The sequence below is a fragment of the Vicia villosa genome, linkage group LG3, assembly GCF_029867415.1.
Source record: "Vicia villosa cultivar HV-30 ecotype Madison, WI linkage group LG3, Vvil1.0, whole genome shotgun sequence".
Taxonomy (NCBI): Eukaryota; Viridiplantae; Streptophyta; class Magnoliopsida; order Fabales; family Fabaceae; genus Vicia; species Vicia villosa.
Window position 1 is genome coordinate 37,574,340 of NC_081182.1, and position 17,102 is coordinate 37,591,441.

Genomic DNA, 17,102 nt, shown 5'->3' on the forward strand with positions numbered 1-17,102 from the left:
CGAACTGTAGCATGACCCGGTCACTATGATACATTTCGATGATGTTGTACCGGATCAGGCAACACTTTGTGGTCCAAATTTCTGCATCCTGAGCTCTAGGCTCATGCTCGCATTCGAGATACGGTCTCCATATAAACTGCATGCATAAGAGTTATACATTATTTCGGGAAAATATTTATAAAAAAATACACTTATAAAAGAGAAAAAGATTAGAGATAATACTTGATGGGGTCCTAGGTGATCAATCAGCTGGCAGTACATTGTGATATTTGACCGCGGATTCAGTTTGAAGTCCATTTTTTTCACGCAAAATCTACAACGTAAATATAATGATTTAGTTAGAGTGGAGTAGATCATAATCCACTAATTGTGCATGAAAAATATGGTATATTAAAAACTTACCTCAGTGCATACGGAAAGGTCCAACTGCCATTGTTAACCGGGGCCATTATGGGCATCCTCCACCACCCCCACACCTGCACCAACAGAGCGCAGCCATAGAATGTGCAAGAACCATTTTTTGAGTTCTTGCACAGTGATTGGTACACCATAACCAGCACTGTAGACCCCCAGCTATATAGACCAACTCTAGTAAAATCCATTAATAAACGAAGGTACATAAAATTAACAGTGTTACCGGTACTATCTGGAAACAAAACGTTTCCAATTAGCAAGAGTAGGTAGCACCTGGTTTTCTGAAGTATGGTCTCTTGTGGAGACGCATCATCCATCCGAAAACTATCATAATAAAGCCTTAACCTCTTAAGATTAATACCCTGTCCCCTAGCACCAACTTGTCCCTCTATCAAGTCTATGCCAATTGCCTGAAAGCATAGTGAATTTGCCTGCATTACCTGGCCATTAATTGCCTTCCCGTCAACTGGAAGGCCTAGTAACATATGAACATCCTTCAGGGTGATGGTGCACTCCCCTGTTGGAAGATGGAAAGTGTGTGTCTCCGGCCTCCAGCGTTCTAGCAACGCCAGAACAAATTTGTGATCAATAGAAGACTCAGCGATGGTGCTAATCGGTCCGAAACCAGCAACGTCCAAGTATGGTCTTATGCGGTCGTCCAGAGCGATGGTCGAGTGACTACGAGTCCGAACACGGCTGGCGTCCTGAATATAATTATGTATGCATAAGTAATCAGTTATTTCATAGGCTGGAAATAATTAACGTAATAGTAAAATACTTACATAGGCTGCGAAGTTCTCGGGGGTTCCTCGGTGCGTATCACCCATTGTTAAGAGAGACATGGTGGAGCACTGAAATCTGGAATTTGAAAGCTAAACGAGTAATGCGAGAGTAGATGAGTGAATGTGGTGAGAAATCCGCAGAGGTCATGGTAGTATATATATTGATGAGGCTTAAACGGTAACAAGCTGCATGTTGGACATGTCAACACATTCAAAGTTGCTAGGTGTTGCTTGTGCAGAAGTGGTTGGCATGCATGCAATTAACTTTCGGTGACATGCATGCAGAGCAGAACTAGGTGCCAGATAGGGTTGCATGCATGCAGTATTAGGAGGAATCGTTTCAGGAATCTTGCCAGGAATTGTTTCAGGAATCGATTCAGACGCATGCTAGGCTGCAGGAATCGTTTCGGACGCATGCGAAAGACTGAAATTATTAAGACGTTAACAGATGGGGACTATGTGGGGACCAGGTGGGGACCACATACCTTACATATGCGCCAAATGAAATGGCAAGAATTTTCAAAATTCCTTCTAATGCGCCATTCCATTTGGCGCATTTCAGTTAAAAAAAACAACTAATGCGCCATTCCATTTGGCGCAAATGTTCAAGCCCTTTTTTTTTTGAAAATTAGGGTTTACGTTTTTTGTTGTAGAGGAAACCCTAATTGTGCTATAGACCTTAAGCCAGTCGTCCGTCCCTCTATAAATTAGGGTTTCTTGCGTTCATACGACCACACACACGGAAAAAATGAGATCTCGAATAAGGCCAGATAGCACGCACCGGACCTCTGAGCCTCCACCTCCTGTGAGGCGGTTTGACTATCAACCGGAATATCGTCGACGGAACGGGCACGTAATTTTCTCCCCCGTCAAACCTCCCATGCAGGTTATGTTTTGGAAAATCCATTCCATGGACCAACTTAAGAGAACCATCCTGAGGTTTTTGGACGGGGAGTACAGTCCCGGCGAAGAAATCAGATCGATCAAGAGGCTTAGAACAAGGGGTGGTGTTTTCCTTGAAAGACAACGTTGGTGGGAGACTATGGAAGACAACATTCAATGCACTCAGATGATGGAGGACAGACATTGTTTTAATCGTTGTAATTTCCTAGATGCCGTAGTTTCTTTATCATTTCTGTAACTTCTGTACCGTTCAATCAAATGCTCTTAGCATATTTCAATGAAATGATATTTTATCGTTACAAAGTTGCCAATGAGTATTTAAGTTATTAATAATTAACAAAAAAATATCCCGCCATATTTACCCGCTAAAAAAAATTTGCCACAAGCGCTCTGCTCTTCTATAAATAGCGGTGTGTGTGTGGAGTTGAAGTAATAACTCTTTTTTCTTCTTGCTACAAACACTTAAACATGAATTCAGTTTGGGCTGTAGTTTTTTTTGAGGAAGGTAGCCACATGCGGGTTCGTCAACTGGATGGTCCAACCAGGAAAGTTAAACAGATAGATTATCGTTGTCCATACATTACGTTGACGGATAATAACCCAGAAGGCACGTATATGTATTATTGGGATTGTGCGAAAGACGATGTGGACGTGGATCTAATGTTTTGGACACACAGTGGAGAAGTTAACCGAGGCGTCGAAAATCCACTTGTTCTTGCAGTGTTACTTGAGTAGTTTAGACTAAGTGTTGTTTTATTTGTTGCAGTGTGATTTCATGTACTACCAGTTGTTCTGTGTTATTTTCTTTTTTGCAGTGTAATATCGTGTTCTACCGGTTGTTTCGTGTTGCAAACGCCGGATCATTTAATTAAAATTAATGTGGTTGTTGTGTTAGTTGTGGTTGTCTGAACATAATTTTAACATATAAGATTATATATATATATATAAAATATAATTTTATATATATATAAATATATATATATATATATATATATATATATATATATATATATATATATATATATAAGATTATATATATATAAAAATCAGCGTGTGACAGACATAGATCAGCGTGACAGACATAAATCAGCGTGCGTCTGTCTAGTCTCGTCAATTTGGAATCTTGTGACAGACATAGATCAGCGTGCGTCTGTCTAGTCGCGTCGTGTTGGAATCTTGTGACAGACATAGATCAGCGTGCGTCTGTCTAGTCTCGTCAATTTGGAATCATGTGACAGACATAGATCAGCGTACGTCTGTCTAGTCACGTCGTGTTGGAATCTTGTGACAGACATAGATCAGCGTGCGTCTGTCTTTTATGTTCAATTTGGAATCTTCGGACAGACATGTATCAGCGTGTGTGTGTCTTGAGACAATGCAAAGCTGTAAGATTTACCCTATATAAGACAACCAATATTTTCTAAACATTACAACACACACAATCAATATTGCCTACTCTGAAATTATAACACCCAAACACTAACCCGAAAAAATGGTTTCAACTACCCAATATCTTGTACATGCCCATCTAAACGGTGAGACTTACTCACATGAAATAGCTGGTTTTGTGATGAGAAACACGTAGGTTGTGCCATTTTTGTTAAGCAAAAGAGCCACATTTACATACTTCATTCAGCGACTACAAGCTAAGATTGCAATGGGTCCTATTGCTAGGGGTGGACATTAAAACACCATCCAATGATAACCGACCGGACCGAATCCGAAGATAAGCAAACGGTCGGTTTTATTCGGTTTAACGGATTGAACGGGTGAAACTAACGGTCTACTTAGGGTCTGCATGGTCGGGTTCGGATGGATTGATTGGGCCCGTCGGACCCCGAACCCGACCGATACCATATTTACTCTATGTAACTGCTACTGATAATGGCCCAATCCAGTGCAAAGAGTTCTCTGGCCCAATCCATTTCTCAAACCCTAACCTTATAAACACATCACACTAACACCATTACTCTAAAATTGTCCAAATCGTTTCATCTTTTTCTCGCCGCCGTCACCATGCGTTGAAATCCAAACCCTAAACAACTCATCCATCTTTGTCGTTATGACCAACCCCGCCGTTCCTCCCTCATCCTCACATACCCTTTAATAAGAAGCTGAGAAAAGTGGATCTACTACCCCTTTAAAGCCATGAACTTCTTCAAAAGGTTAATTTTTGACTTCTTTTTTAGGATTGTGATTTAGATTTTGGGTTGCTTTATCTTATAAAATGATTTCATTCTTAGGTTATTTTAATATATTTTGTTTTGTTTGATATTTGAAAAAGTTAAGTTTCATCTGGGTTTGGCAATAAGAGTTAGGGATAAGAAATTTGTAATTTTTGTTTTATTAGAAATTATTTTGAAATTGATTCTGATGAAGTTTTGTATTTTTAAAAATGATTTAGATTTTCTTACATGAGTTTTTGTAATATTTTATTTTTATCTGTAATATTTTATTTTTATCTGTAATATTTTATTTTTATCTATTGATTTTAAATAGTGTGTGCAGATCAGATCTAAGTGTCTGGAAGTCATGAGAAGCATAAAAAACGATCACATTGGACAAAGCATGATGTTTCTTTGGGACCTCACACATGTAATGTGTTTTTTCCTTTTCTTATTTGAATAGTCTCTGTTTGTTTTATCTGATATAACTGTATAAATGAGCATTCCAGACTCTTAATTTTGTATTTTCCAGAAAAGTAGCTGAAGATAGTGGTAATATTTTATTTTTATCTTTTGATTTGAAATATCGTGTGTGCAGATCAGATCCTGGAAGTAATGAGAAGCTGAAAAAAGTGGTAAATGATTAACTCCACAAACTTTACTCTATTGTTTCTATGTTGTATCCTACTCCCTCTGTCCCACAATGAGTGACCCATTTGGAATAAAATAGTGTCCCAAAATCATGAATGATCCATTTCAATTTCCAATGCACTTTTTCCAATTTTACCCTCTAATTAATAAAAGTTTCACCATTTTCAAGACATGATGAGGGTACTATAGTAAAAATGATATTCTCTCTCTTACTTTTATACTATTTTCTTAATCTGTGTGAAATGGTGTGCTGGGTCACTCATTATGAGACGGAGGGAGTAAAAAAGTTAGACTATTTTTTCTTTAATTAAAAATTTCGTTTGCATGGCTATACTTAACCTGCAATTAAATATGAAGGTTAGTTTAAGACATAATATCTACTTTCTTCTATTTTTGCATTGTTATTCTAGTTTTTTTTTTTTAATTGAAAATTTATTCTCAAACTTTTAGTTGATTTTTTTTGTCAATTTTATCATTTTTACCACTGTTATTGATTTTGAATTTTATTCAATATTTACTTTGTTATTAATAATTTGTAATTATTGATTACTCCCTCCGTTCCTTTTTAAGTGTCATTTTAGAAGAATTTTTTTGTTCCTATTTAAGTGTCGTTTTATAATTTAATGTTATAATTTGTCATTTATACCCTTATTTTTTCAATAACTCCACCTCAAATTTTTCAATTAGTTATTGGAAAAAGAGAGTGTATGATTGAATTTATTTGGAAAGAGAAAAATAAATAAGGGTATAATAGAAAATGTAACTCTAATAATCCACTATCTTGGTTGAAGAGCTTTTTGCTAAAACGACACTTAAAAAGGAACGGAGGGAGTAGTTTTGAGTATTTTTGTTTACATATTCAATTTCTCATTATTAATTTATTACTTGTTGAATCTTTATTAACTATTATCACTTGTGTTTAAATTGACAGGTAATCTTGGAGTCTCCATTAGAAAGAAGGGAGAAGAATCTATATTTAATATTTAGGGAATATTATTGGAAAATATAATTATATTAGATTTAAATTTCATTGAATGTATATTTTTAATAGGCCCAATTAATATTTAGTGAATATTATTGGAAACTGTAATAATATTAGATTTAAATTTCATTGAATGTGTATTTTTATTTTTTATGTGTGTACAATTTACTATGTTTTTTAGTTTTAAAATAGGTTAGGTTTAATCAGTATTTTAGATAATTTTATTTTAATTGAAAAATTAAAATGTTTTTCCATGAATAAAAAAAGAGAGGCTAAAATAGTCTAATTTTCTTAATATGAAAGTTTAGTAATTTGAAATGCGCTTAATGATAGGCCCAATAAAGAGGCTACATAATAAAAAAAAATGTTCAAAATTTTTAATATGGGCCACATGCTAACCGAAATAAACCGACTCCCTAAACCGAACCGTTTTAAACCGAACCGGAAAAAACCGAGAAGGAAAACGGTCGGAAATAGGGTCTAACCCTTCCACCCGTGGGTTGGTCCGGTTCAGGGATTTGGGCTTGAACCGAACCGAACTGTTGTCCACCCCTACCTATTGCAAACGTTTCTTACCAATGTTCCTCTTTCAACGACAACAACACCGTTAAGTTTTATGAGATGGAGATTGCAAATGACGAAGACCTGCAAGATATGTTTACTACCCACGAATACTTTGGCTTGGATTCCATCGAGCTGTACGTTACTCTTCAGGTTGGGACACAAGAAACTCAGGTTGTCCAGTCGCAAGTTATAGACCCACCAATCAACGAGCAAGAAGAGGTTGATGTCATAGACGAGGAAGAATAAGATCTGGAAACTGATTTTGACGAAATGGTCAACGAGGAATCCGACGACGAGCAACACATTCCGGTGCCTCCAGCCCATGTGTACGCACCTCCATCGCATATGAGTAACTTGAACCTTCAAGGTGACGAACCAGCATCCGACATCTTCTTCACACCGTACATCCAAAATGACGATGAGTTAAAGGAAGGAGACAAGTTTCCCTCTAAGGAGGCATGTCTTAGAACAATAAAAAAATGGCACATGGCGCACAACGTTGATTTTGAAGTAGATCGTTCAAACCTGGAACGGTATGTAATCACTTGTAAGAATCCAGAGTGTGGCTTCAGACTGTTGGCTTCTTATAGGAAGAGAAGTAATGCATGGAAAATAGGGTCGATTACGCAACAACACACATGTGTCAACCCTAACACTTCCCAGGATCATACGAAACTCAGTGCCGATCTCATCTGTCAGGAGATCTTGCCTCTAATAAGCGTTGATCCGTCTCTGAAGGTCAAAAATATTATCTCGCATATAGTTACAACCTTCAACTACACTCCATCTTACAGAAAGGCGTGGGTTGCAAAAACAAAGGCAATTGAGACAGTCTACGGCAACTGGGAGGAGTCATACAAAATTCTTCCCCGATACCTCAATGCGCTACATAGTTACGCACCTGACACTGTTACTATTCTAGAGACACTGCCTGTGCATGCCCCGGATGGAAACCCTGTCCAAGGAAACGAAATATTCCATCGGCTTTTTTGGGCGTTCAAACCTTGCGTACGAGGGTTTGCACATTGTAAACCCATACTTCAAATTGATGGTACATGGTTATACGGTAAATACAAAGGAACCATGCTCATGGCGGTTGCTCAAGACGGGAACAACAACATATTTCCAGTGGCGTTCGCAATTGTCGAAGGTGAAACTGCGGCGGCTTGGAGTTTCTTTCTAAGGAACCTCCGAGAACATGTTGCTCCTCAGCCAGACATTTGTTTAATCTCCGATAGGCACGCTTCCATTGAGAGTTCCTATAATAATCCAGCAAACGGATGGCATGATCCGCCATCAAAACACGTCTATTGTATTCGCCACATCGCCCAGAACTTCATGCGGGAGATCAAGGACAGACAGCTAAGGAAGGCCCTGGTCAATGCTGGTTATGCATTGACCCAACCCACATTCCAGCATTATCGGAGTGAGATTATAATGACAAATCCAGAGGCAGGTAGTTGGATAGATAACCTTTCTAGGGAGAAATGGACAAGGGCTTACGACAAAGGCGTGCGATGGGGCCATATGACGACAAATCTCGTGGAATCCATGAATGGCGTTTTCAAAGGCATTCTTAACCTTCCTATCACAGCACTAGTGGAGGCTGCCTACTTTAGGATGGCTTCCCTCTTCTCAACGAGAGGCAGGAAATGGGGTGATGTTAGGCAATCTGGTCAACTATTAAGTGATAGTTGCATGAAATTTATGCAACAGCAATCGGCAAAAGCAAACACTCATCAAGTAACTTCTTTCGACCGATTCAATCGCACGTTCAGTGTGCGCGAAACAATTGACCACAACGAGGGTTTGTCAAGACAACAATATAAGGTTCTTCTGGACGAAGATTGGTGCGACTGTGGAAGGTTTCAAGCTTTTCGTATGCCTTGCTCACATGTCATAGCTGCATGTGCGGTTGCGCCCCGCGACGCAAAATCACTACTGTCTCCAATTTACGAGACTCAGACATTGCTCCGAGTTTACAGTGTTGCGTTTCTAGTGGTAGCCTAGGAGGATTACTGGCCTGAGTATGATGGAGAGGTAGTTTGGCATAACGATGCAATGCGGCGAAAGAAAAAGGGTCGTCCCAATAGTACACGGATTAGAACCGAAATGGACGTCCACGACAAAATGGAACGAAAATGCAGCATTTGTCGTCAAGTGGGGCACAATAGAAAAAGATGCCCTAGTCGTGGCTCAACCTCGTCGCAAGTTTAATCTACTCTGTATTTTTTTCGACAATGTAACAATTTTGCATGCAACTCTTGTAACCTTTCCTCAGTTGTGCTTTAGTAAAAAACTGAAATCGACGATGCAAACATTATTTAGGGTTACAAAAAAAATTACGATCTCGATTTATTAGACGTTTTTACGAAAATAAAAGACAGAAAATAGAAACTTTGCGCGAAAATACCCGAAACGGGTTAATTTTGAAAAAAAATAAGGCACAGCACATAGGAGCCAAATGGAATGGCGCCTATGTGTTGCATGATGGCCTTATGCGCCATTTGAAATGGCTAAAACATTCTAGCCCTATTTTTTACATGTTTGCGCCATTTGGTTTGGCTATTTCAACAAGCATGCGCCATTCCATTTAGCGCATCCAACTGTCTGGGGTCCCAAACCTAGACAGTTTGGTAAATAACCCGAAAATATGGTTTTTATGATATTTTTTTATTAAACATGGTTATTTAAAAAAAAAATTCTTATATTTTTTACAACATCCATCCAGTTTAACCAAAATATTAGTTTTTTAATTCATATGCTGACTCATATTTTGACCAATTGCTTTGCTGTTATGCCACATGTGCAGATGTTAAAGTTTTTTCCACAAAATTTAACGGAAAAAAGATCAATTAAACTAACATAAGTGTTTTTAAGATTTTAGATAAAGGACTAAAGTCAGTATTTTAAAAACCGGACCGAACCGGCCGGTCGGATCGGAAATTGGAGAGATCACCGGTCTGGTCTGATTGCTGGACCAGAAATGCTATTGAAACCAAAACCGAAAAAAACGATGATTCAAATGCATACTATTTTTTTTCCATATAAAACGACGTCATTTTCATGTTTTTTAAAAAATATAATTAGATTTTTTTTGGGCTTATCACCACAGGTATAGTCCGATTCGAGGGATCAGCTCTAGCATCAAGTGAGTCAAGCCTAGAGATGGAGAGATCACCGGTCTGGTCTGATTGCTTATCATTCAGTGACCCAGTGATTCAACTAAGAACCAGTGACCCAGTATCCTCACCTGTTTGATGACCGGTCTAATTTTTAAAACATTGACTAAAATAAAACATTAAATTAAGTTAAAGAAGTTCGTGATTAATTATGCTTTAAATCAATTTAAAATGACATTTTTCATCTCTCAAATTAAGTATGATAAAACTATAAACTCTAAATTTTGGTTCGTCTCTTGTTATTTATGTTGGTCATTAAAAAGTTATTAGTTTGCTAAAAAAATAAAAATAGTTAAGTTAGTTGTAACTAGTTTTCAGTTAGAAGGTTACTTATTTTGCAAGCTTTTTATAAATTCCTTTGCCCATCGAATATACTTGAGAAGTCTTGATTGATATAGTTTTTTTTCCCTTGACTAGCCTTATAGTGAAAGTACATAGTGTTCCTATCTCACCTTCCTTGAATCAGATAATTTTTGCCCTCTGACTCCACCAAACTTCCTGATGAGGGCTACGTCGACTTCCTTTTAAGCTTCAACAACCGTGTGAATATTAGCAGATTGAGGGTACCTTGTCTTAGTTTCTCCAATTTGGTTTGAGCCGGATTTTCCCTTGGATCTTGGCTAATTGATTCCTTTTGGAGTTATGCCACGTTTTCTCCATAAGGCTCTTACTTTCTTCATCGATGATCTAGATTCTTTAAAATATGGTGTTGTTATTTTTCCTGTTATAGTTCAGCATATATAGTTAGTAGAAAACTCAAGCATTATAAGACTGTGGTCGGAGTTACATCTCAACAGATGAGTGTTACTATGGGATCGATATTTTTCTATCCGATTGGAAGAGGCTAAATATCAATCAAGTCTGGCTTGTATGAAATTTTCGTCCATTTGATTACTAGCGCAAGTATGCATGTTTCCCTTGAAACCTATATAAAAATTAAAAAATATTACAATTACGAATGGTGTCATTAAACATATTAGTAATGTTTTTATCAATCAGCTGCCCTCCTATTTCTCACTATTAGCTAACAATAAATTAAAATCACTAAAGATTAACCAATTATCCATATTATTAGTATTACTAAGATCATTAACCAACGTGCAAGTGAGGTGTTTATCATTATGGTTAGGATATCCATAAACACAAGTGATGCGACATATATCATTACTATTGATTGGAAAGACATATGTATCAGTGTAAATCTTATTACCGTAAAAAAATGTTCATGTTTACAAAGTGATTCCACATTAGAATTAGGCCCCCTTACTTTCCCCACCAGCGGTGAAAAAATCATAGACAGAGAAATTAGACACGACATTAGCAAAATTGTAAAAAAAAGAAAATTAAGATAGGAATGACATCTTAGCTTATGAGAGGAAGAAAATATCAGACTTGTGAGATTTGGTAATCTTTTTAAGAGCACAAATTGTTACGAAGGTTTTCCAACAATCTTTTTAAGAGCACAAATTGTTACGAAGGTTTTCCAACCCTAGACAGTTGCAACTAATGATCTTCATGCTTTTCGACTAGCTCTTGACGAGTTTTCCGCTTGAATGATAATAGATAATTGAGATTATGAGCCCTCTTCAATGCGTTTCCTTTTTTTTTTCCGGGAAATCTGTGTTGTAGTCTATTTTGTGAATTGTTGACTAAACAATTTAAGTATTAAAAGTGATAGCTGCCTGGTGTTGTTCCTCTGTGATGGACATTCGGCCTATCTTCTTCAACAGGCTTTTAGGATCAGGGCTATAGTTACCAAAGCTTGGGGATTTTAGAGGGTTGCTGTTGTAACTCTTAGGCCTTACATCTTTGATTTTTTCCCAAACTCATTCGAACGTAACCAAGGTCCATAGGGAGATTCCCTTCTGGGTCCAGGTTTTTCTAGGACCTGATTCTTCGTTATGCCCAAGAATACCATAATTAAAACAAACCATAGGTAGTTTTTTCGTACCTAAAAACAATCCAAGTAGTATCCTTTTTAGCACTGCCAATGTGCATATTGAGTCTTAGAGGTTTTGATGAGTGAATTTACACTTTCACCTTAATAATAGTTCCCTTGTTGGGATAGAGATATAGGTTTGAATCTTGGACAGTTCCCAGTTTAGCTCCTATCTTCTCCCCCGTTTGCTTTGTTTTAATTTTCTGTAGAATACTCCAGATCTGAAACTTTGTGAAAAGGGATTTCATTGATTGGCGAAATTTGGATCCCATGGGTTCCCTTTCATCAGTCTTTTTACATCCATAGGATTTTCAACTGATATTCTCTATAAACCTAACTCCAACTCAGCAATATAAGCTTGGTGGGTCGCCCTAGACGAGTAGACGCTAGATGATCCTGAGAATAGTGAATTTTTGTGGATGAGGAATTTTTGTGGATATGACAAAGTCCTCATCCTCACTAGGAACATAATTGAATCTTCTTAGTTTGTTGTCTTCTACCTTATAATACTGTTGGTTGTTGTTTTCACATGTGGTTATGCTTTTTGGTATTTGCAGAACTGGAGGTTAATAACAGGTTGATGGTTATTAACCATATCCCAGTTGGGTCTTAGTCTTTCTTCAAGATTGGAACTTTCAGCCAGGAACGGAAAACAAAAAATACACTTGAGTCTGGATTGAAACTTAAGAAAAAAACACAGGATAAGCCAACCTAAAAGGAGAATTGGGAAGAAATACAAAACACAAGAAAAAATTGATATAACTAGAAAATCAAGACCACCAACCGACCACCTCCAAAGAGCAAACACCACCCAGGACGGGGAACACAATACACTCATTTCAAATAAAAGAGCAGCTAAAGTGGAAAAGAAATCGGATCAAAAGGGAGGCAACAAAACGGGAAACAAAAGAGGAAACCAAAGGGATGGCAAACAGTGAGTGCTGAAAAAGAAAGACAAGGGCCTTGAGAGATCAAGAAGATCTCATCCAAATCTTGGAGCAAAAACTTTTTCAATTTGTTCCATTACTTTTAGTTGATATATTCTGCCTAAAAAACCGGTGAACCATTATGAAGAGCAATCGTATTTATGGTTCCACTTTCGTGTTAAAAAGAAAAAGGTGAACCATAAATATTGTACATCAAGTTGAACCAAAATTAGTCAAGAATCTTAAGAAAGATTAGAAACAAAATTTCAAATATCTATTTAAACCATAAATATTTATCCCTAAAGGAAATTACATAAAGTTTTCTCACGTCAAAAAATAAAAAGGCAAGCCAAAATAGAGATTATTGATATATAGCAATAGTTCCTTGTTTATCAAGGTCAATCACAATACCAAATTTGTTGGGAAATTTTCTGACCCATTCACCACCCAAAATTCAAATCCTAACTTAACCGTTAATAACCAAAAGGTTTAATTTAAAATTTTGAAGGCAAAATTATTTTTGATAAAAAATCTGGACAAATGTTGGTAATTAGCCTCTATTCCTCTTTACAAGTTTCTTCACCAGTCTAATCCACCTCCACCCACAAGGTCATCGTCATCGCCATCGGAAATTCGTCCAATTACATTAGACGAGTTTAAAACAAAACTACATTTTGTAATTCACACTGATAAACAAACATCCACAAGATGCTATTTGATACTGCAGAAATTCTATATAGTATGGCAACTTGTTCACCAAATAGGCTAAGTACAAATTCTCATCGAATAATTCTAGCTAATATGTAAATTACGGGTAAAGCCTACCTAAAGACCTGTACTAAAAGGAACTGGTAATCTTAACCAACAAGTCAATAATACAACCAATTTCAGACCCACCGAAGACCTGCCTCTCAAATTAGAACAAACTATACTCTATAAAAGGCCAGTCAAACATATCAACAAATCGCAGCTCGACAAGTAGGCAAGGTTCAACCTCTTCCATGAACTTAGTGGTTGGCAAAGATTTTCAGTATCAGATTGTTAATGCTGTACGATATCTAAACTCTACCATTTTAAAGAGTAAAGAAAAACTTTTGAAGAGAAGCTGGGGTTATAATCCTATCCTAAGGCCTGGTACCTCAAAGCAAAGTCTACTTCATTGCTAGCATGCCATATACAGTGTTTGATACATCCAGCAGCTGCTGCTCCATTTTTTCTTTCCATTTGAATAAATCCATAAACATCTCCTGCACAAAAATAGTGAATCATGAATACATTGAGGAGAAAGAAAAAAAGATTTGGACTGAGTGCCATATACACACACTATTGCCATCACCTGAAACATTATCAATGAGTTGTCAATGTCTGCCTTTGAATTAACAGTTGTAGAAGAATCTGGGGTGACATTGGGTTGATCATCTTGCATCGTGGGCATTAGCTCCTCAGCATCACTATGATTTCGAAGGATATAGAAAATGATGAACACTAGAGCAAAATCAACTTTTTTCCCTTCTTAGTTTTTTCCACTTCGAAGGAGGTGTGTGTGCCAATTTGGTGGTTAGGCTAAAGAATTTGACTAAATAGATATTACCTCTTCTTGTTAATGGCTTCTTCATTGAGTGGCTGAGTTGGCATGCCGGTGTAGGGATATTCAAGTAAACACTCTTGTGGAACATTAAGTAGCTCTGAACTCCCAATCCAAGTTGCCAATGCATCCTCCTGAGTATTATTGCATGGGTGACTGGCTTCTAACCAATCTTTCCATTTTTCTGAAGGAGGGCTAAAAGTAGTGCATTCTCTTGGTGCTTGAAGTTCATTCAACTTATTTGTTATGTCCATAAGATGTTGCTCCACTTCGGTTTTCCAAGTCACCATTTCACCATACTTGCCCTGTCAATATACAGAGAACTATAGTAAGCCATATATCACCTAAGTAAACACATAAAAGGAAAGTCTTTAATATGACATGAATCCCATTAAATCTTGAAGGATTACAGAGTAGTAACAATAACAATACTGCCTATATACCTGCAAATTCTTAAAAGAAGCCATGATTTCAGTTAGGCGATGGTCAGTTATAGCTTTCCACTTCACAAGTTCTTTGAAAGTCTCCTGCCATTGAAACTCAACATAAGACAACCATAAAGTGTTTTAGGAGATAGCAGCATCATTAAATTATTAAAGCATTCATAATTCACCTTCATCAAGTTACTTTCACTTTTCTTTTTCTTCTCAGCAACGAGCTCCTGCATATCTCTGCTATGCAAATAAAGTCATTAGGAAAATATAATAGCAACCATAAAAAAATATTTTGATATTCAGTTTCCAAGTTCAATACTTCTTCATTTGGGCCATTTCCATTTTAAGTTGTTTCAATTCATCAGAAGAATCAGTATCCTTGCAAGGGGCAGCAGGGGTTTCCCTAACAGTGGATGGTGGTATCCAGTAGGGATCATGCACCCCGGCCTCCTGCCGGACGCCATCCAAATCAGCACTCTCCAACCAATACTCCATGACTCCGTCGGTGTTGAACCATCTTCGGAACCGATCAGTCCCTCCAGGTGCCACTTTACCATCAATGTGCTTCAGTAAGTGGTCTAGAAGTCCAGTATCACCAATGAATTTACGGGCAGACGTTCTTAGCGCCATTCGGGGTATTGGGCTTTCAAAAGTCGCACCCTCTGCCTTCAATACCTCCCACATGCTTTGCTCAGCTAACTTGTACCTACATTAGATTAGATGATTACCTCATATATAATTACTCATGGTGAAACGTAGAAATAAATAAGGCAACGGTTAAATCATTTTATATATGTTTGCTTCACCTCTCGCTTGACCATCTTTCCTTATTATCATGCTTCTTTCTCTTACTCTTGCTACCGCTTTCCTTCCCATCATACTCCTCTTTCACCTCCCTAAGCTGACTAAGCTTCCCATAAGACTCCTCTTTCACCTCTCTAAGCTGACTAAGCTTCTCACACGACTCCTCTTTCACCTCTCTAAGCTGACTGAGGCTGAGGCGCTTCCTTTTCTTAAACTCCGGAAAAAAGACAGGTTCATTCTTAATAACAACCTCTTCTTCGTCATTGTCTGATTCCTCTTCCTTGGTAGTAACATCAGGAAAAGAACTCTCACTTCTCCCATGCCAACCAATAAATGGCTGTCGATGATGAACACCCCACCTATCCATCCCTGCAGCTCTAAGCTAAACTACAGCAAGTGCTTTGTCGTTCTTCGTACACTTCAGAAGCAGATATAGATCTTCAATGCAGTAAGCTGCATTAACAACACAGTAACAAATAACAATAACCTAAAAGCTCATCGGTAACAAAGGTTGATTGTATCGCAAATACATGAAATGGAACAAGTTATCAGTATGACAATACACGCGGAAGCAATATTCACAAACCAAAGTTCACAAGGCTGAAAAAACTAGAGAAACTTAAGCACACCCAATAGCTCATACATTAAAAAAACAACCAAACAAAATCCAGCTGAGTAAAAAACATTAGATTTCTTGGCACCCAAGAGTTCCCAAAACACCTCATCTACTAACTGTTATATTGCACAACTAAAAAAAAACCTAGAACCAAGATCTCTCATTTCCGCAACCATCAAATCAAACAGTAACGGATCAACTAAACAGACCCAAACTTTAAAAAATAAAAAATAAAGAACTTAATCCTAGCATAATACATAGCAAGCACAGCAAATCTGAGTAAGCAAAATTCACACTAAACCCCACAAAATAAAACCTGAAAGAACTCATCCGATTTGAACACAATGAGATGAAATAGTAGCAAGAAAAAAACCCTAATCCCCAATTCAGAAAGCAAAAAACCTAAGTGCGAAAAGCAAATCAATAAACGGAAGAAATTGGAAAAGGAAAACTCTACGAACCGGTAAATAGAAGAGTGTGCGTGAGTCGTGACCGACAGCACAGTGCTATGAGACGAAATGTAGAGGGAAGGAAACGAAAGGCGTGGTTGCTGGTGGTGGATAGACGTAAGAGAGAAATGGAATGAATCAGTTTTGTTTATTGATTTTTTTTCTCTCTCTAAAATTAAACCCTAACCAACCGCCAAAACCCCACAATGCTCTGGATTCATTTAATCCTAATCTCGGGTTTCGTTTCTTTGACTTCTTTCTCGGTGTCTTGCTTGAGATAAAGAACCTATATACACGCTATGTGATGCTATTGTTTCATTAATCTGAGCTTTGTTTGTAATAACGGTTTCATGGTGCTTTAATTAAGTGATTGGACTCTTTCTTTATTGTGAAAATTATGAATATGATTGAATCATGAGTATCTATCTATTCAACTAAATTTAAAGAGTATGGTGGGTTTATGTACAGGTTTAATTTAAGTGTGTTATCTTTAAGTCGATTTAGTGAAGATTTCGTTTCACGTTTAAATCTTTGAATTCACGTCTAGTTTTATTGTAAATGTGATTTTCCAGAAGCTACGAAATGGAACTTCTTCATAAATGTGAAAGTATAACGTGATTTTTGAGTTAATATGAAAACGTAGACGTCAATCCAGTCAATCCAAACACATGTCTAATGTGTTTGAAATTCCGTAGCTTTATACGTT

General features: G+C 37.3%; 1 protein-coding gene across 1 annotated transcript; it reads right to left on the minus strand.

The window, feature by feature from the left end:
* Positions 1-13,163: 13,163 nt before the first annotated feature.
* Positions 13,164-16,758, minus strand: LOC131661042 (protein DYAD). The gene is made up of 8 exons (XM_058930445.1): positions 16,409-16,758; positions 15,334-15,784; positions 14,847-15,233; positions 14,707-14,764; positions 14,537-14,620; positions 14,100-14,398; positions 13,845-13,959; positions 13,164-13,755 (listed from the first exon to the last, which is right to left on the minus strand). The coding sequence occupies exons 2-8, from the start codon at positions 15,696-15,698 to the stop codon at positions 13,660-13,662; spliced, it is 1,404 nt and encodes a 467-aa protein (XP_058786428.1). The 5' UTR covers positions 15,699-15,784; positions 16,409-16,758; the 3' UTR covers positions 13,164-13,659.
* Positions 16,759-17,102: the final 344 nt, after the last annotated feature.

Bases quoted from the DNA above. Each gene is read 5' to 3' on its own strand.
- LOC131661042 (XM_058930445.1), bottom strand. From the start codon at position 15,698: ATGGATAGGTGGGGTGTTCATCATCGACAGCCATTTATTGGTTGGCAT. The intron at 15,234-15,333 runs GTGAAGCAAACA...AATCTAATGTAG, and splicing joins GAAAGATGGTCAAGCGAGAG to GTACAAGTTAGCTGAGCAAA. The intron at 14,765-14,846 runs GTATTGAACTTG...TTTGCATAGCAG, and splicing joins GAAATGGCCCAAATGAAGAA to AGATATGCAGGAGCTCGTTG.